The sequence below is a fragment of the Salvia miltiorrhiza genome, chromosome 6, assembly GCF_028751815.1.
Source record: "Salvia miltiorrhiza cultivar Shanhuang (shh) chromosome 6, IMPLAD_Smil_shh, whole genome shotgun sequence".
NCBI classification, from domain to species: Eukaryota; Viridiplantae; Streptophyta; class Magnoliopsida; order Lamiales; family Lamiaceae; genus Salvia; species Salvia miltiorrhiza.
The window spans coordinates 808152-828152 of NC_080392.1; the positions used below are offsets into that span (position 1 = coordinate 808152).

The window sequence follows — 20001 nt, forward strand, 5'->3', positions numbered from 1 at the left end:
TAATGGTTCATTTCTTCGTTTAGTTTTAATGAATTTATTTATTCACTTATACACATTTTTCAATAATTTATTAAAATATTTGACGTAATAATAATAATAATAAATCTATGCAACCACAATGTGGCGGTCCAAAAAACTAGTTAAATATATAGGAAAAAAAATACTCCCTCCGTCCGCCAAAAGTAGACCACTTTTACTATATTGGGCGTTCGCAAAGAGTATACCACTTTCCTTTTATGGAAATGGTCCCACCACCCACTTTAATCTTTTATCCTTACAAACACTCTTTATTTACAATAAAATCCACCCCAAATTCAATCTCAACCACACATCTCATAAAGTGGTGGGACCCTTTCTCCACTACATCAAAATCATCACCAATTTTATTAAATCTCGTGCCCAACCAAAGTAGTCTACTTTTGGCGGACGGAGGGAGTATGTTTTTTTTTTTTAATTTATATTTTTAAATAAAATGTAGATTTAATTATTTCATTGTATTGTCTACATTGTAGCAATTTTTTATTTTTTGGTAATGTTTTAATTTTGTTTTATTTTTTAAAAAAATTAAACATAACTACAATACAGATGATATAATAAAATAATCAAATTATCTTTATATTTAAAGAATAAATTAAATAAAATTAACAATTTCTCTATTTAATTACTTATAGCCACAATTTTCTTGTTTTACATCATGTCACCGCTCAAATAAAAAAATGTAAAAAGAAAGAAAGAATGAGGCTGGGTTTGAATGATGTGGGTGAATGGTGACGAGACATGCAGCAATTCCGAGGCTGTTTGAATGAGTTAGTTGGAGACAACCAAACACTAAACCCGACGCCCCTTAATTAAAGAGTACAAATTATTTAAATATAAATAATAATTTATTCAACTTATTTTCTGAAATAAAAACAAGATTTAATTATTTTAAAAAATAAATTAATTTTTTTTTCCTATTAAACTAGTTTGTGAATGAGGATATGATTGCATAGATTTATTTTATTGTTAATTAAAACATTCGTTTGTGGGAATCTAGGAGCGTTTCTGCCGCTAATTAGGCTGCTAATTGCAGTTTAGGACTGCCCTATTCAATGTACTAGGTTTGACTATTTTCTTAGGCTTCTCTTTTATTTTAGAGTAATGCTAAATAGCCACATTAAGGCTACCCATAATTTACCTAAGTACAAAATAATTTAATTTATTCAACTTATTTTTTTTAATAAAAATAAGATTTAGTTATTTTATCATATTCTCTACATTATAGTTATTTTTTTGCAATTTTTTGGTAACTTTTTTATTTTTATTAAAAATTAATTAAAAATAAAAAATGCAAAAAAATTAAAAAAAATAAGTACAATGTAGAGAATATAGTAAAATAACTAAATCCTATTTTTATTTAAATAAATAAATTAAATAAATCAAGATTTTTCTTATTATACTAGTGTGTGGGTGGCCACAATGTGGCTGCATAGATTTATTGTTTATTTTACTCCAGTTACTACTATCTCCGTTCCATCAATCTTGACACGTTTGGTTTCGGCATATGAATTAAAGAATTGTAGATTAGTGTTTTATGTGTGTAATTAATAAAGTATAAAAGTGATAAAGTAGGTGAGAGAAGGTAATAATTATTACCTTATTTGGAAATGTGTCAAGATTCGTGGGACGGCCCAAAAAAGAATACGTGTCAAAATTCGTGGGACGGATGAGTATTTTTTCTATTTCTTTTTTTTTTTAGTTGCCACCATTAAAAAGGGAGAACCATGAATATTGAAATTAGGACTTCCATATTTTATAAAGTCTAAGGGTAGTTTAATTAAAATTAATTAGCTGAAGGTGAAGGCCATGCAAGAAATCCATCTTTATCGCGAACAGCAACAGACAGAAATCACTGATGCTAGCTCAGAATTCAGACAGCCGGGCCATCCAAAAATAATTTCCTTTTAATCTTTTTAATGTAAAAATTAAAAGAGATACAATTTTATTTTTTATTTTTTTCCCCAATGGTTGAGGGGCTCTAATTATTTCATTTAAATTAAATCTTTAATTTTAAAATTTAACATTTTATGCTTGAGGTCCTGAATTCGAGTTCACTATGATGCGATTTTTAAATTTATTTATTTACTTATGTAATATATATATATATATATATATATAATATTTCTTTTAAATTAAAATTTCAACATTACATTAATTAAAATAAAATACAATAATTTAAATGAAATTACAATAATTAAAAAGCATCACATGAATTAAAATAAAATTACATCGATTCTCTTCTCGATGCTTCATGACTCACTCGAGCAGCGAATTGTGCACTGTCGATTCTCGCGCATCTACCTTCCATTTGTCTGCGTTGAGAATTGAAAAATCGAGAGCTTCTGGTTGAGTGTTGCTTTTGCGACGCAGTCCATGGCGTCGTAGTATTTAACCTTGTCATTGTACGTCGAGAACTCCACCTTCTTGTCCTTCCCTTTGTCTCGCTTTGTTGCTTTCTGACCTATAGGCAGTGACGGAGGGAGAGGGGGGGCAGTGGGGGCACTGGGCCCCACTGGAAATTTCAAAAAAAACTAGGGGTATTTTAGTAATTTCACATTAATATTAAATAAATAATTAAATAATATTATTTTAGTTTCAATCCTAGTTTCTCCCTCATTGATTGCGGTTCTCCCAGAAATTCGCTCTCTCTCTCCCCGCAATCAGCAACTCCAACGCCGCCCCTACTCCAACGACGACGCTGCGACGACCCTCACCACCACGGCACCACCGCTGCTCCATCAACACTGCAGGTTGCACATCATACTAATTTAGAGTAAGAATATCCCCAAATCACAAGCCCTAATTCAATTTTATGAGTTTTCCCTTTAATAAGCAGGGTATGCGTATGAATAATAACATCAATTATCAACGAAAATCATCATAAAAATAATAAACATGAATAGCAAAAAAGGATTACCTTCCGCGGCGCTGTTGCGATCTGAACTGGAGGTTCCATGATTTCCAAAGACTAAAGTGGAAGAAAAGAAAAAGAAATACATATGGCCATGGGATTTGGCTTTGAACAACACGTGTAAAGCAAAAAAAACACTCTTAAAGCCATTGAAATTTGTATATTTGTTTATTCAAAGTGGTCTTCCCTAGTTTCCTTAATTCCTTTCATTTGAAACGTGTATAATCAAAAACTGAGTTAATTGTTTAGTTATTCCTTTGTTTCATCTTTATTTATTTGTTTATTTATTATTTATTTATTGTTTAATTTTGTTTATTATATTTTAGATAAATGGAACGCTATTATTCGAAAGCATCTCCCAAGGTAGATGTTCCATCTTCATCAGTGAATGAACATCCTCAAATATTACCAAAGGAAGTGAGCATTGGAGTTGATTCTCCACCTCAAGCATCAACAAAGGGAATGAATATTGAAATCGATTTAGAAAATCTTCCAAGTGATCCGGGACTACGACTTGATATAATGAGCTATCCACCAAATTTAATTGAGCAGGTTCGTAGAGCCTATTTATTGAAAGGTCCATGTCAGCCACGGAATCATGACTTTCCTCAAAAGATGGAAGGAAATCGAAAACGCAAATTTGTTCCATTTTGGTTTGATGAATTCAAGACTTGGCTAGAATATAGCATTACAAAAGACGCAGTTTTTTGTTTAAACTGTTATCTCTTTTCATCGGGGCGTAGTGAAAAGGGACATGATGCTTTCGTATCTGGAGGATTTAATTGTTGGCGCAAAAAAGAAAGATTGAGATATCATGTTGGAGACCATACTAGTGAGCATAATAGATGTAGATTGGCATGTGAAGATTTGATGAATCAAGCCCAACACATTGAAGTGAATCTTTCTAGAGTATCAAAACAATCTAAGATTGATTATCGTTGTAGATTGAATGCTTCGGTTGTTTGTCTTCGCTATCTTATTATGCAAGGTTTAGCTTTTCGAGGAAATGATGAGTCGGAAAGATCCTTAAATCAAGGGAATTTTATTGAGCTTTTGAAAGTTGTTGCTTCTTGCAATGAAGATATATCTAATGTTGTATTGAAAAATGCTCCTGACAACCTCAAGCTTACATCTCCTGACATCCAAAGTGATATCATAAATGCAGCTGCAGTTGAGACAACAAAAGCTATCATTATGGATATTGGAAATGGCTTTTTCTCTATTTTAGTTGATGAGTGTCGGGATGTATCTGTCAAGGAGCAAATGGGTGTTGTTATACGCTATGTGGATAAGAATGGATGTGTTATTGAACGTTTTCTTGGTCTTGTGCATGTTAGTGATACAGCTTCAACCTCACTTGAGATGGGTATTGATTCTTTGTTCTCTACTCATGGTTTAAGTGTTTCCAGTTTGAGAGGTCAGGGATATGATGGTGCAAGCAACATGAGAGGTGAGTTCAATGGGTTGAAAAGTTTGATACTTAAGAGAACTCCTAGTGCTTATTATGTTCATTGTTTTGCTCATCAACTTCAACTCACAATTGTTGCTGTTGCTAAAAAACATACAAGTATTGGGTCATTTTTTAATACTGTCACACGATTATGCAATGTTGTTGGTGGTTCTTGTAAGCGCAGAGATATGCTTCGAGAGAATCAAAGAGAAAAAATCATTGAAGGTATTGCAAATGGTGAAATTAATACGGGAAGAGGATTAAATCAAGAGATGGAATTGAAGCGGCCCGGGGATACTCGTTGGAGTTCTCATTATGGTACTCTTATCAACCTAATGCATTTATTTTCTTCTATTATTGATGTTCTTGAGTATGTTGGGAAGAATGGAAATGATGATGCACAGAGGGCTGAAGCCATTGATTTGTTAGACGTTATGAATCGCTTTGAGTTTGTGTTTGTGTTACATATTATGAGGAAAATCTTGGGAATCACACATTAACTATCTCAAGTGCTACAAAGAAAGGATCAAGATATTGTTAATGCTATGAATCTTGTTAAAGTGGCAAAAACACGTTTGCAAGCGATGAGAGATGATGGTTGGGAGATTTTGTTGACTGAAGTTTCCAAGTTTTGTAGCACACATGAGATAATTATGCTTGATATGGAGGATGAATATGTAGCTCGAGGAAGAGGAAGACGTAGAGTTGAGAAAATGACCAATCTCCATCATTATCGAGTTGAGTTATTTTATTCTGTGATTGATATGCAAGTTCTAGAGTTAAATCATCGTTTTGATGAAATCAACACAGAGTTACTTTTATGCATGGCATGCTTGGATCCTAGAGATTCATTTTCTGCATTTGATGTCAAGAAGCTGGTTCGCCTTGCAAAGCTTTACCCATCTGAATTTTCTGAAGTAACTTTGTATGAACTTGAAAGTCAGCTTGAGAACTTTATTTTTGATGTGCGCTTAGATGAAAAGTTCTCAAAATTATTAGGGATCGGAGGTCTGGCTCAAAAGATGGTTTCTACAAGAAAACATGAAGTTTTTCCGTTAGTTTATCAGTTAATCAAGTTGTCATTGGTTCTACCAGTTGCTACAGCTACAGTGGAAAGAGCTTTTTCAGCTATGAAGTTCATAAAGAGTGCTCTACGCAATCGTATGGGAGATAAGCTGTTAAATGATTGTCTGGTATCTTACATCGAAAAAGATGTATTTGTAAATGTTACTAATGAAGCGATTATGCAGCGGTTTCAAAACATGAAAAATAGAAGGGAAATGTTATAATGGTAGGAAATTTATTTTTATTTTTGTAATACTGTAGTGCAACTAAAGCAATATTGTGATTTTATTGAGATTGTTATTTATTCGGAGTCTTCTATATTCTTTTTTATGAACTTATTATATTATGATTATTATTTGGCCCCCCCTGATTAAAATGTCTGGCTACGTCACTGCCTATAGGCCTTGTCGTTATGCTCAGCTCTGAGGACCAACATGTCCCATCCGAGCCTTCCAACACTTCGAGGTTATTTTTCAATCCATTTAATTAAAGGGTGTGCATAACAAGAATCATACGCATTCGCCTTTAAGCCGGGGTCGAAGGGAAGGGCCGGCATTCTAGCCGGAAGGTGTAGCAATGACGGGCGGGCGACGGGGCTCGATGCGGCGCAAAAGCCCCGCAGCGGTTGCTCTCAAAGTCTATGCGAGACCTCTTCAATATAATTAGAATTAGAACATGAAAAAAGAGAAATGAATGAAGAGGAAAAAAAATACATGTGGAACAAAAATGGCAAAGCACAAATTTCAAGACATGAATTGAATCAAGAAAGGCCATAATTTTCTGAGAAAGCAAAAACTCGTTTTATTGTAATTATTTTTAGTAAAATAGCAAAAAGCTACATAAATACTATTTTTGCTGATGACATTTAACCAGACTTTATCTGAGTACACTAATTTTATTGCCAAACAAAGTGTTGAGAAAGCGATGGCAAATAGTAACCAAACAGAAAAAATATTGAAACAAAAGAAACTGGAAAAACAGAGGCCGTGTTTGGGAGATGTGAACTTATCAATGAAAGCAGTAAAAGCTTAAAGATATCAATCCTTTTCACTGCAGCAGATATCCAACGATCAAATTTTGCTTTTTCGCAGACCATAAACCACTGCACCAAACAATGCTTGTTTACCAAAAAAAAAAACAAATATATGCATCTTTTTTTGGAAAAGAAAAACAGAATTAAAAGGAAAAAAAGATTTAGCATTCTTACTTTCCTTTAATTTCCTGTATGAGCCAATCAATCCAAACAATAGACTTATGTATATGTTTGTATGTATTTAATCTCTAATTTTCGAATTTTGGCACTCTTGATAATATTAGAAACTAATATTGCACATGATATACGTGTGATATTAACATGGGTTGACTTAAGGGGGTCTTAACCCCCTACTAAATAATTTTTTGTCACTCGGTTCCGTTCATTCGATAGAAAATGTGAGAAAATATATATTTTCATTATTTTTCATTATTTTTCACATGTTTTATTATGATAATTTTTTTTTTCAAACAAGATAAAATATTTTCTTGGACGGTTCTTTTTTTTTTTATCAGGAAAAGAGCTTTATTAAAAAACCGTCGGTACCGGAGGTACCATAATCGTTCGTTACACAAAAAAGGAAGAAAGATCACTTGAGCACGAAGAGGAGAAGCTCGACTCCTTATCTAACAACCTGAAAATTTTGTTCCAGCTCCACATTCTTGCTTTAACCTCCAAGACCATGTTTTTAATATCCCAAGCCTTACCATCGAATTTGCTTTCATTGCGCCGCTTCCAAAGTAACCAGTTAACGCAAATCCACAGCGCCTTTAAGAACTTCCAGCTCTTCTTGGACGGATCTAATTCACTCATTTTCTCTCTTTCTCATTTTTTTTCATATTTAGTAAACGCACCCTCATAAAATTATTAAATAATTACCATTTTGTGGGGATCGTTGTGCAAACACTCTTATTATCGAATCGGATAGTAGAAAAATTATACTGTATTGAAAAAATCTTAATCTTGAAAATGATAAAATGCAGCCTTGATCAATAACCTTTTGTGTGTCCATGACTCATTACTAATATATGTGGAAAACCAATATCTGTACTTTTTTTTTGTTCTTATTGAGAGACAACAATGTCTATACTTTAAAGTTGGGAATGGAAGATGAAATATTCGACTGCTACAATTGTACGTGGCATATCAGATTTCTTATTTGTATTCAGTTTTATTTTGTTTTGAGAATTTTATTTAACTATTGAGAAAGCTATGGCAACGCTATCTAAAACAATAAAAAATATTGACATATTATTAATAATCTTCCAAATAGTAATACTTATTACCGGGGACGGATCCAGGGGGGCTGAAGCCCCCCCCCCCACCCCCCACCAACTATTGACAAAAAGTTATGTACGAGAAACGTTTTTAACTATAGTAAAAATTTAATTTTAGCTGAATATTGAAAAAATTTAAAAACTAAAGAAGAATTGGGAATAGTAAAAATTGATATTATGAAATTAAATTTCATTGTAGAAAATTAATATTTTTCTTCAATTATTGTATTGCTTCAAATATTTTAGTAAATAACCGATCAATACATTATTTAAAAATTAAAATTAAAATAAAGCTCATAATCTAACACAGACATTGATCGAGCTATGCACTAATTAATTAATTATGTTGTGAATGTGATTATATATTTTTCTTACATAAGTACAATAATATAACAAAAAATGAATATTAAGAAATTATTTTTGAAAAAGAAAGCACTTATAATTTCGGAGAATTTGGGTCATCGCATCAAATCAATTGGGCTTATCCGGGCCGGGCCGGCCGATGAAGCATGTGAGTGGGCTTGGACTGCTAAAAATGGATAGTGGTCCCTTTGTAAAACTGAGGCCCAAATTTAAGCCCGATCCATATATGTATTTTATGCTATTGGGTTTATTTGATTCTATCTATAGCTGTACACATAAAACCTTGTAAAAAATGAAACCTTATATACTCATGTAATCGAATTGGTAACAACTTTTTGCGATAATGAAATAATTTGGCAAAAGTAATAAATCATTCTTGTTAGGGGATTTACTTTTGAGAATCAGTTTTCATAGATGAAATAGTATAAATTAATTTATTGTTTGATTCATCTTTTATTGAAAGTGTAGATAAAAATAAACGCTACCTTAATAGATTAGATAAAAATAGTCAGAATTGTAAAGCCATCCATAGTTATTTATTATTATTATTATTATTATTATTATTATTATTATTATTATTATTATTATTATTATTATATTTAGATTATATTTTGTATTATCTCTACTTTTATTCATATGAATATATTTTTATTAGTTTAAACTTGTTTCTAAATATAAAGATGTAATTTATCGTGGATTAATTGTATATAAATTACTGATCTTTCAACAAATTCTCATTTTGCACATGAACTTACAAATTTTATTAAAATTGCTCAATTATTAACCTTTTCTCATCTTGCATATTTACCTATTTTTTTACAAAACTTTGAGCATGAAACGACGTCATTTCCATCCAACTATACAATACGACGCAGTTTTAATTTTCAGACGGTCATATTTATACCACGCAAGCTTATTCATGTCAAGCGAGTATATTTATGTCATGTCATCACGATAAAAAATGGGTGAATATGCAAAATAAGAAAAAAAAAATTAAGTAATTTTAATAAAGATTCAAAAGTTCATATGCAAAATAAGAATTTGTTCAAAGTTTAATAAAACATTTGAAGCAGGACAATCTAAAAAAAAGATATTTAAAGTGGGGCCAAGTATTATTTGACAATCTAATCATATTCCAAGTGAATTTAATATTGTTATATGAAATCAATCTCTCTCTCAAAATATAAGGGTGAAAAGTTTGAGGATTGAATATTCATGGTAAGTCAATGGTTGCTTTGTAACACCCTAATCTAACTAAAGAATAAAATATAAATTAAAGAAACTATTTAACACCTAACATCGTATAATCAATAATTTTTGATAACTTCAAAATATCAAACTCTAATATATACATAACACAACGATATTATAACGTACAAAGTCAAACATGACCAAAAAAAAACAGTTTGAAAAAGAAACAACGCTGTTACTAAAACAAAAGTATCTGATACTGTACAAAGTTCAAAAGAAGATAATTTATTTTGACTCAAAAAGATTCGACGCGCCCATTCGACCCTCCACGCGTCTCCAACATCAGTTGCCTGAAAAATGTTAAATAAGGGATAAGCATACAAAGTATACTTAGTGTGGGATATCATGCAATAATTGTCCAAGATAATAACACAGTAAACACATACAGTCACTTCATATATATCCTCAATATTCGCACTGTGGCAACCCAAGGACTGTGAAGTCCTGGACCCTATTTACGGGCCCCTAGCGATATCCTCAAAATATACGTCATAACACATATGGAAAACACATATTATTAAAATGGACAAGAATTAACCACAACATGTACTGAAATAAATCCCACACCTGAAACTTGAGCTTTGAAAATTAACTGCAGGAATTTAAAATTCACGTCCTAGTCGCGCCGCACCTAGTTAGATAAATTCAAATAATAAAATGTAAGGGCCTAGTTGAAATTTAGAAATAATATAAATATAAATATTAAGAATTTATTTTTAGAATACCATTAAAATTATTGATCTAATAAATTATAAAACATCTTTTATTATAAAAGAAACTGGGCTCAATATATATACTCTTAAATATCTAAGGTCCAATTACTAAATATAAATACAAGTCAAACTTTAGCTCCAAATAGCCCATAAAATAAAAGTCTAGCCCAAACATTAAAGGCCTAAACCCATTCTTCTTCATTAAATCTCACTCATTCTCACTTTCACTCACTCTCAGCACACACACACGCACACAACACACACACCTTCACACACGCACTCACACTCACACTCAAGCACACCATCTCTTCCTCTCAGCCTTCCCGCCGCCGCCGCCTGACGACGGTGCCGTCCGGCGCCTCTCCTCTCTTTCCCAGCCTATCTCTCTCTCCCAGCCTCCCTCTCTCTGACTCCTCAACCTCTCTCCCGACCCCTCTCACCCTCTCGGCCAGACGGCCACGACGCCGCTCCCCCAGCCAGCCATCGCCGCCGCTACGCCCGACGCCGTCTCCTCCAGCCCGGCGTGGTCTCCTTCTTTCTTCGACTAGAAGCAACGGGTGCCGCCGCCATCACCTCGACGGACAGCACAGCTGCTTCGCTGCCTCCTCCCCTTTTCCAGATCTGGCGCCGCCGCCGCCCCTATTTCTCCGGCGAGGGCGCTGCCTACCTTCTCTCCTCACCGGCGCCGTTCAGACGCCCACTCTCTCTCTCATCTAAACCCTATGCCCCAATTCCTCTTCAATCCAACTTCTAGTTTTTCTAATTTCTTTTCTGAAAAAAAGTAGTAGAATTATTCTATATGTTTTCTCATGAATTAGATGAATGATTTAGGGAAATTGTTTGATTAGAAACATGTATATGCTGAATTTGATTCAAGAATAGAAAATATTTTGGAAAAGCTTGTTGTGTTTCTGCACAATATAAAATAGGAGAAAAAGAATTGCTCTGATGATTTAAAATCACAGAAAATAAATTTACCAAACTGAAGTTCTGTAGCAGGAGATGATCGAAGAGATTTACTAGCAAGTTTGAGGTTTCACAGGAATTTCAGACATGAAAAATGGTAAAGGCTGATGAGGATGGAGGTATTTGAATGAGATAAAAATCTGGAATGATACGTGGCTAAAAAATGGTGAAGTAAAATTTGGTGGATGTTGGAGCTGAGCAACACGTCAGAACTAATCTTAAAATTAAAATCAAACAAGTATTTACTCAGCAAATATCTGAACTGGGTTAAATATACCCATCTTCGTCCGGAAAAATATGTATATATATATATAGAAGCCCAATACATGTAGATTTATGTAAACACGTTATTCAGCCCAAATCAATATAAAGCATAACATATTAAACCTATCAGGTCCAATTTAAATTAAAATTTAGAATATAAATTTCTATAATTATAGACATAATCTATAATTCAAAGTTTTATATCTAACTAGGGGCGCGACTAGACTATTTATAACTGAGAATATAATAAAATTTTAAATGACTTTACAATAAATAAATAAAATTCAAACAATTCAAAGATAAATGATTTCAAATAAATGAATTGGTTTCGGGCTGTCACAACCCTACCCACTTAAAGAAAATTTCGTCCTCGAAATTTAACTTACTTGGCTCTAAGTGAGGGTAACGAGCTAAGATTTCTTCTTCGCGTTCCCAAGTGGCTTCGTCCGGTCCATGTCGGGTCCATTGAATTTTGACTAAGGGTATTTCTTTACCTCGCAATTTACTTTTCGATCCAGTATAACACTCGGCTCTTCCTCGTATGTGAGGTCCTTGTTGATTTGGAGATCTTCATGATGGATGATGTGACTGGGATCGTGTAAATATTTTCGCAGCATAGAGACGTGAAACACGCTGTGTACGGCTGACAGTCCTGGCGTTAAAGCTAGACGATAGGCCACGTCCCCTATACGCTCTAGGATTTCAAACGGTCCTATGAACCGAGGTCTCAACTTCCCCTTTTTTCCAAATCGAAGTACTCCTTTCATGGGTGCCACTTTTAGAAATACTTTTTCGCCGACTTCGAAATATAATTCCTTTCTTCTGCGATCTGCATAGGATTTCTGTCGATCTTGAGCCATCTTAATCCTTTCTTTTATTTTATCAATCACTTCGACTGTTTTCTCGACGATCTCTGGGCCTAACACTTTTCGTTCACCGACTTCATCCCAATATAAAGGTGACCTACACCTCCTCCCATACAATGCCTCGTATGGAGCCATGCCAAGAGTTGTTTGGAAACTATTATTATATGCGAATTCTATCAACGGGATATGAGCTTCCCAACTTCCTCCCATATCCGTGACGCAAGTTCGCAACATATCTTCCAAAATCTGGATAGTTCTTTCGGACTGTCCGTCTGTTTGAGGATGGTATGCTGTTGAAAAGTTGAGCTTAGTTCCCATGGCTGCGTGTAAGCTTTTCCAGAATTTGGACGTGAATCTTGGATCTCGATCAGAAACAATAGATACTGGGACTCCATGTAGTCTCACCACCTCTTGAACGTACAATCTCGCCAGTTGATCCATTGAGTACGTCATCTTCACTGGGAGAAAATGCGCTGACTTAGTAAGTCGATCAACGACTACCCAAACTGCATCATGTCCACGTGTCGTCTTCGGGAGTCTCACCACAAAATCCATTGTAATGTGTTCCCATTTCCATTCAGGTATCTCCAAAGGGTTCAACAATCCAGATGGTCGTTGATGCTCGGCTTTCACCTGTTGACAAGTCATACATTTCCCAACATATTCGGCTATTGTTCTCTTCATTCCTCTCCACCAAAACGTTTTGTGCAGATCTTGGTACATCTTGGTGCTTCCGGGGTGTGCTGTGTAAGTAGTGCAATGCGCTTCATCTAAAATTTCTCTTATCAATTCCTTATCCTTGGGCACACAGATTCTGCCTGCATACATAAGTGCCCCATCACTTGCCAACGAGAAACCCATATTATCGTCCTTCATTCCTTTATTCTTCATTTTCTGGAGAAAATCATTTGTTTCCTGAGCCTTCTTAATTCTATCTCGTAGTGTGGGTTTAACAACTAGCGCTGCTAGCCTGGCCTTCTTGGTATCAGGAGTTACCACCTCCAGTTTCAACCTTTCAAATTCTCTTATCAGGACATCCTGTTGAGTTATCAGTGAAGCGAGTTGCCCTTTGCTCTTTCTACTTAGTGCATCGGCCACCACATTAGCTTTTCCCGGGTGATATTGTATGGTGCAATCGTAATCTTTCACGAGCTCTAGCCATCTCCGCTGTCTCATGTTCAGCTCTTTTTGTGTGAAGAAGTATTTCAGGCTCTTATGGTCGGTGAAGATCTCACATTTTCCACCATACAAATAGTGTCTCCAAATCTTTAGTGCGTGCACTACGGCAGCTAGCTCCAGATCGTGTGTTGGGTAGTTATGCTCGTGCGTCTTCAATTGTCTTGATGCGTAAGCAATAACCTTTCCTTTCTGCATTAGAACGCACCCTAGGCCTAGCTTCGATGCATCAGTATAGATGACAAAATTATCTGATCCATCAGGTATTGCCAACACAGGCGCCGTAGTTAATCTTCTTTTTAACTCTTGAAAACTTTGTTCGCACTTGTCAGTCCATTTGAAAGTGACCCCTTTCCTCGTTAATTGTGTCATCGAGCCTGCTATTTTTGAGAACCCTTCGATGAATCTTCTGTAATAGCCGGCAAGTCCTAAGAAACTTCTCACTTCCGTAGCATTCGTAGGCGTCCTCCAGTTATTTACAGCTTCGACCTTAGCAGGGTCCACCTCAATTCCATTAGCAGTCACCACGTGACCGAGAAAGACTACTCGATCTAACCAAAACTCGCACTTCTTAAATTTGGCATACAATTTCTCGCTTCTCAATGTTTCCAGTACGATCTTGAGGTGCTCCTCATGTTGTGCATTGTCAGTTGAGTATATCAGGATATCATCAATGAAAACTATAACAAACTTGTCTAAATATGGGTGGAAAACACGATTCATCAAATCCATAAATACTGCAGGAGCGTTGGTCAAACCAAAGGGCATGACTACAAACTCGTAATGACCATATCTTGTTCGAAAAGCCGTCTTTGGTATGTCACTCCCCTTTATCTTGAGTTGATGATAACCTGACCTCAAATCAATCTTCGAGAACACTCCTGCTCCTTTCAGTTGATCGAACAAATCTTCTATCCTTGGCAGAGGATATTTGTTCTTGATGGTGAGTCGATTGAGTTCACGGTAGTCAATGCACATACGCATTGTTCCGTCTTTCTTCTTGACAAACAAGACTGGCGCTCCCCAGGGTGACACGCTTGGCCGAATAAACCCTAGGTCCAAAAGCTCTTGCAATTGTGTCTTTAATTCCTCCAATTCTTTTGGCGCCATCCTATATGGTGCTTTAGAGACAGGTACTGCTCCAGGCACTAAGTCAATCGCGAACTCCACTTGCCTATCTGGCGGTATTCCAGGTAGGTTCTCAGGGAAAACATCGGGGTAATCACGTACTATTGGTACATTTTCGAGGGTAAGTTCTTCGTTTTCCTTGCCAACAATGCTCACTAGATAGCCTTCTCCACCATCCGTGTTTAAGATTTTTATCGCTTTCATCGCAGATATCACCGTAGGTACTTTACCAATCTTTGATCCCCGAAAAGAAAATTCTTCTTCCCCTGGTATCTTAAAAACAACTTCTCTCTCACGACACCTAATTGTGGCGTAGTTTCGACTCAACCAGTCCATTCCCAATATCACATCAAAATCACGCATATCGATGAGATATAAGTCAGCTTCAAGTTCTCTACTTCTAAAGTTCAATAGAATTCTCCGAGCACTTCTATTGGTCTTAACGTATTCTCCAGAAGGGACACTTATGTTCAGTGCTAAGTTTTCCACTTCACAAGTGATCTTATTCTTTTGACAGAACTTAGCAGAAATAAACGAGTGCGAAGCTCCAGAATCAAATAAAACGACTGCAGGTGTTCCAGATACGAGTAACATACCAGTCATAGTGTCCTCATCATCTGTTGCTTCTTGATGTGCTAAGGCGAAGAAACGAGCGTTTCCTCTCTTTTCTGGCTCTTTACCTCCTCTTCTATCTGGCCCAAAATTCTTTATCCCTTCTGGCACATTATTCCTTAGTTTAGGGCAATCAGTTGTGGTATGTCCTGGTTCATGACAAAAGAAACAAACTCCCTTGCCCCGCATGCACTCTCCATAGTGAAACCTTCCACATTTCTGACATTGTGGTCTCGTCCCTGTTGATCCTGCACCAGTGTCACCTCCAAACTTCTGTCTCTTATCTTGGAAGCTCCCTCTGCTTTGATTGTAGTTCTCCCATTTTCGTTTCATAGGTTGGTTGATTGGCTTTGGTGTAGAGATGTTTGTTCCAAGAGCCGTCGCTACCTCTTCGGCTCGCTTGACCAAATCGCTGAAATCATCAATTATATGTGCAGCCATGATCCCCTTGATATCAGTTCTCAACCCTCTCCTGAACCTAGCTATCATCTTATCTTCCGTGTCAACCAAGTGTGGCGCGAAACGAGCCAGCTCATTGAATTTTCGCTCGTACTCTTCTATTGTCATATTTCCTTGTTTCAACTCAAAGAATTCTGTCTCCTTCTTTTCCTTAAATGAGAGAGGAAAGTACTTATCCATCACCACTTTCTTGAAAATATCCCAATTCAAAACCCTGCGGTCTTCTTCCCCTAACAGGCGATAAAAATGCTTCCACCATTGGCGTGCATCTTCCTTGAGTTGAAAAATAGCACAAGATACTTTCTGTTCATCGGTGCAGTTGATATGAGTGAAAACTCGTTCGAGCTCTTCCAACCACTCCTCAGCTGCTAACGGCCCATCACGTCCGTTGAATCGTGGCGGGTTGTAATTTCGGAATCGTTCCACAGCTTGATCCGTCATGTTAGTCACCTGAGTTGGATTAGGTTGGGTGGCCTGAGTTTGAGTTTGTTGTTGGACAAATCCTTGCAAGACATTCAAGAATTGGTTCATGACTTCTTCACCACCAGGTTGATGTTGATGTCCATCGTTTTCTTCGCGATTCGTACTTGTGTTCTCAGTATTACGGGGAGGAGCGCGTGTATTCCTCATGGTCCTACACTCAGAGGTACTATCAGTTTCAACTTACTCACGCTTACTGAAATGAAAGAATATATGACAAGACTTTTCTAAGAAAATTCTAGGTTATTCCTAATTCGAGGACGACATCATAAATAAGATTTTCATAACTCGAAATTTAACATCATGAACTGACAATTCCGAAATAAATTCATAGCTGCAATTGATCCTCAACATAATAACTTGTAATATGAACATCAACTTCCTCATAATAACTTTAACAATTGCAGCAAATTCAACATAATTTCGGAATATAAACAATTTATTCTTATCCCCATGAAAAAAAACTTTAAAATACATTTACCTTGAAGCCGGAGTGCGTGGTAGTCGAATGGCGTTAATGCAAATGACTTTTAAAAAAATTTTTAAGAAAATTTTATTTTGCAGAGTCTACAGGAAAGTAGACCTGCTCTGATACCATGCTGTAACACCCTAATCTAACTAAAGAATAAAATATAAATTAAAGAAACTATTTAACACCTAACATCGTATAATCAATAATTTTTGATAACTTCAAAATATCAAACTCTAATATATACATAACACAACGATATTATAACGTACAAAGTCAAACATGACCAAAAAAAAACAGTTTGAAAAAGAAACAACGCTGTTACTAAAACAAAAGTATCTGATACTGTACAAAGTTCAAAAGAAGATAATTTATTTTGACTCAAAAAGATTCGACGCGCCCATTCGACCCTCCACGCGTCTCCAACATCAGTTGCCTGAAAAATGTTAAATAAGGGATAAGCATACAAAGTATACTTAGTGTGGGATATCATGCAATAATTGTCCAAGATAATAACACAGTAAACACATACAGTCACTTCATATATATCCTCAATATTCGCACTGTGGCAACCCAAGGACTGTGAAGTCCTGGACCCTATTTACGGGCCCCTAGCGATATCCTCAAAATATACGTCATAACACATATGGAAAACACATATTATTAAAATGGACAAGAATTAACCACAACATGTACTGAAATAAATCCCACACCTGAAACTTGAGCTTTGAAAATTAACTGCAGGAATTTAAAATTCACGTCCTAGTCGCGCCGCACCTAGTTAGATAAATTCAAATAATAAAATGTAAGGGCCTAGTTGAAATTTAGAAATAATATAAATATAAATATTAAGAATTTATTTTTAGAATACCATTAAAATTATTGATCTAATAAATTATAAAACATCTTTTATTATAAAAGAAACTGGGCTCAATATATATACTCTTAAATATCTAAGGTCCAATTACTAAATATAAATACAAGTCAAACTTTAGCTCCAAATAGCCCATAAAATAAAAGTCTAGCCCAAACATTAAAGGCCTAAACCCATTCTTCTTCATTAAATCTCACTCATTCTCACTTTCACTCACTCTCAGCACACACACACGCACACAACACACACACCTTCACACACGCACTCACACTCACACTCAAGCACACCATCTCTTCCTCTCAGCCTTCCCGCCGCCGCCGCCTGACGACGGTGCCGTCCGGCGCCTCTCCTCTCTTTCCCAGCCTATCTCTCTCTCCCAGCCTCCCTCTCTCTGACTCCTCAACCTCTCTCCCGACCCCTCTCACCCTCTCGGCCAGACGGCCACGACGCCGCTCCCCCAGCCAGCCATCGCCGCCGCTACGCCCGACGCCGTCTCCTCCAGCCCGGCGTGGTCTCCTTCTTTCTTCGACTAGAAGCAACGGGTGCCGCCGCCATCACCTCGACGGACAGCACAGCTGCTTCGCTGCCTCCTCCCCTTTTCCAGATCTGGCGCCGCCGCCGCCCCTATTTCTCCGGCGAGGGCGCTGCCTACCTTCTCTCCTCACCGGCGCCGTTCAGACGCCCACTCTCTCTCTCATCTAAACCCTATGCCCCAATTCCTCTTCAATCCAACTTCTAGTTTTTCTAATTTCTTTTCTGAAAAAAAGTAGTAGAATTATTCTATATGTTTTCTCATGAATTAGATGAATGATTTAGGGAAATTGTTTGATTAGAAACATGTATATGCTGAATTTGATTCAAGAATAGAAAATATTTTGGAAAAGCTTGTTGTGTTTCTGCACAATATAAAATAGGAGAAAAAGAATTGCTCTGATGATTTAAAATCACAGAAAATAAATTTACCAAACTGAAGTTCTGTAGCAGGAGATGATCGAAGAGATTTACTAGCAAGTTTGAGGTTTCACAGGAATTTCAGACATGAAAAATGGTAAAGGCTGATGAGGATGGAGGTATTTGAATGAGATAAAAATCTGGAATGATACGTGGCTAAAAAATGGTGAAGTAAAATTTGGTGGATGTTGGAGCTGAGCAACACGTCAGAACTAATCTTAAAATTAAAATCAAACAAGTATTTACTCAGCAAATATCTGAACTGGGTTAAATATACCCATCTTCGTCCGGAAAAATATGTATATATATATATAGAAGCCCAATACATGTAGATTTATGTAAACACGTTATTCAGCCCAAATCAATATAAAGCATAACATATTAAACCTATCAGGTCCAATTTAAATTAAAATTTAGAATATAAATTTCTATAATTATAGACATAATCTATAATTCAAAGTTTTATATCTAACTAGGGGCGCGACTAGACTATTTATAACTGAGAATATAATAAAATTTTAAATGACTTTACAATAAATAAATAAAATTCAAACAATTCAAAGATAAATGATTTCAAATAAATGAATTGGTTTCGGGCTGTCACATGCTTTGTAAAGGGGATTAGGTAGGAACCTACTTTTTGAATGTTGCAAATGTCTCATTCATGTGGACAAAGGCAATGAGAACTAAATTAGGTTAAAAGAAACCTTTAATCTCAACTAATAACTTTAGCCTTTTGCTCTTGTCTTTCCTCATCACGCTACTTTGCTCACTTTTCCATAACTAAACTCTCAACAAACTAACATTTTTCCAAAATAAAAAATAAAAAATCATTGAATTCTAGGTATATATGATGAAAACATTGCAGCTGCCATCAAGAATATTCAAGATGAAACAAGTGTTTGTGTAACTAGGTATTTCTCAACTTCATAAAATAAATTGGACTGTAATAGGCATTTTTTTCTTAGCAAGTAATATTATAATGTAAAAGTTATACTTAAAATAGAGGGAATAATATAATTATGTATAAATTTATCACTTAAAGTGAGGACCACATTTTATATATCTTGTTTGTTATGGTATAAAAATTATACTACCATTCTTTCTTAAGTATAAAATTATACACTTTCCAACCAAAAATGTGCAGCTCAAAAATTTATCCACTTATTCAGATTTTTTATTACTTTAAAAAAAAAATAGTAAACGAAGCTTATCTCTTTCTTATACCTCAAACTACATACAATGTCTAAAATGATTAAAATTAACCACTGGAATTGGATCTCGATCAATCACATTATCTTTAATGGAAATAAATTATGAAAATTCACAATAATAATAAAGGTTAAATTAAAAAAATTTAATTGGAGAAGCTCTAAAAGACAAAAGTAATAGGGAGCAGTTGTGATTGTAATTTGTCTTAATTGCAAAAAGGCAAATCTGACAGCAGCATAATTAAGTAGTGTATATCACTTTCACTAGTAAAGGCTAACGCCACTCCTCCCACTTTTATGTTTTAATCTTGGGTTAATTAATTGCTGTTAAATACACCCTTCAAAAAAAGTCTGCTGAATATAATTTTTTTTAATCAAATTCAGATTTTGCACGTGAACTTAAATTATTTTAATGATAAATATAAATTTTCTATTTTTTTTTT

At 35.4% G+C, this 20001-nt stretch overlaps 2 protein-coding genes and 2 long non-coding RNA genes across 4 annotated transcripts; 2 read left to right on the forward strand and 2 right to left on the reverse strand.

Annotated features, from left to right (window-relative positions):
* Positions 1-2502: 2502 nt before the first annotated feature.
* Positions 2503-4900, forward strand: LOC130990025 (uncharacterized). The gene is made up of 2 exons (XM_057914228.1): positions 2503-2812; positions 3277-4900. Exon 2 carries the CDS (start codon positions 3281-3283, stop codon positions 4898-4900), a length of 1620 nt encoding a protein of 539 aa, XP_057770211.1. The 5' UTR covers positions 2503-2812; positions 3277-3280.
* A 45-nt stretch (positions 4901-4945) lies between these two features.
* LOC130990026 (uncharacterized) lies at positions 4946-5785 on the forward strand. Its single transcript, XM_057914229.1, has one exon. It carries the CDS (start codon positions 4946-4948, stop codon positions 5687-5689), a length of 744 nt encoding a protein of 247 aa, XP_057770212.1. The 3' UTR covers positions 5690-5785.
* A 3652-nt stretch (positions 5786-9437) lies between these two features.
* LOC130987661 (uncharacterized) lies at positions 9438-11648 on the reverse strand. The gene is made up of 3 exons (XR_009089816.1): positions 11081-11648; positions 9957-10020; positions 9438-9679 (listed from the first exon to the last, which is right to left on the reverse strand). It is a non-coding gene; the product is annotated as an uncharacterized LOC130987661 (long non-coding RNA).
* Positions 11649-16716: 5068 nt separating this feature from the next.
* Positions 16717-18781, reverse strand: LOC130987663 (uncharacterized). The gene is made up of 3 exons (XR_009089817.1): positions 18360-18781; positions 17236-17299; positions 16717-16958 (listed from the first exon to the last, which is right to left on the reverse strand). It is a non-coding gene; the product is annotated as an uncharacterized LOC130987663 (long non-coding RNA).
* Positions 18782-20001: the final 1220 nt, after the last annotated feature.

Bases quoted from the DNA above. Each gene is read 5' to 3' on its own strand.
- LOC130990025 (XM_057914228.1), top strand. From the start codon at position 3,281: ATGGAACGCTATTATTCGAAAGCATCTCCCAAGGTAGATGTTCCATCT.
- LOC130990026 (XM_057914229.1), top strand. From the start codon at position 4,946: ATGAATCTTGTTAAAGTGGCAAAAACACGTTTGCAAGCGATGAGAGAT.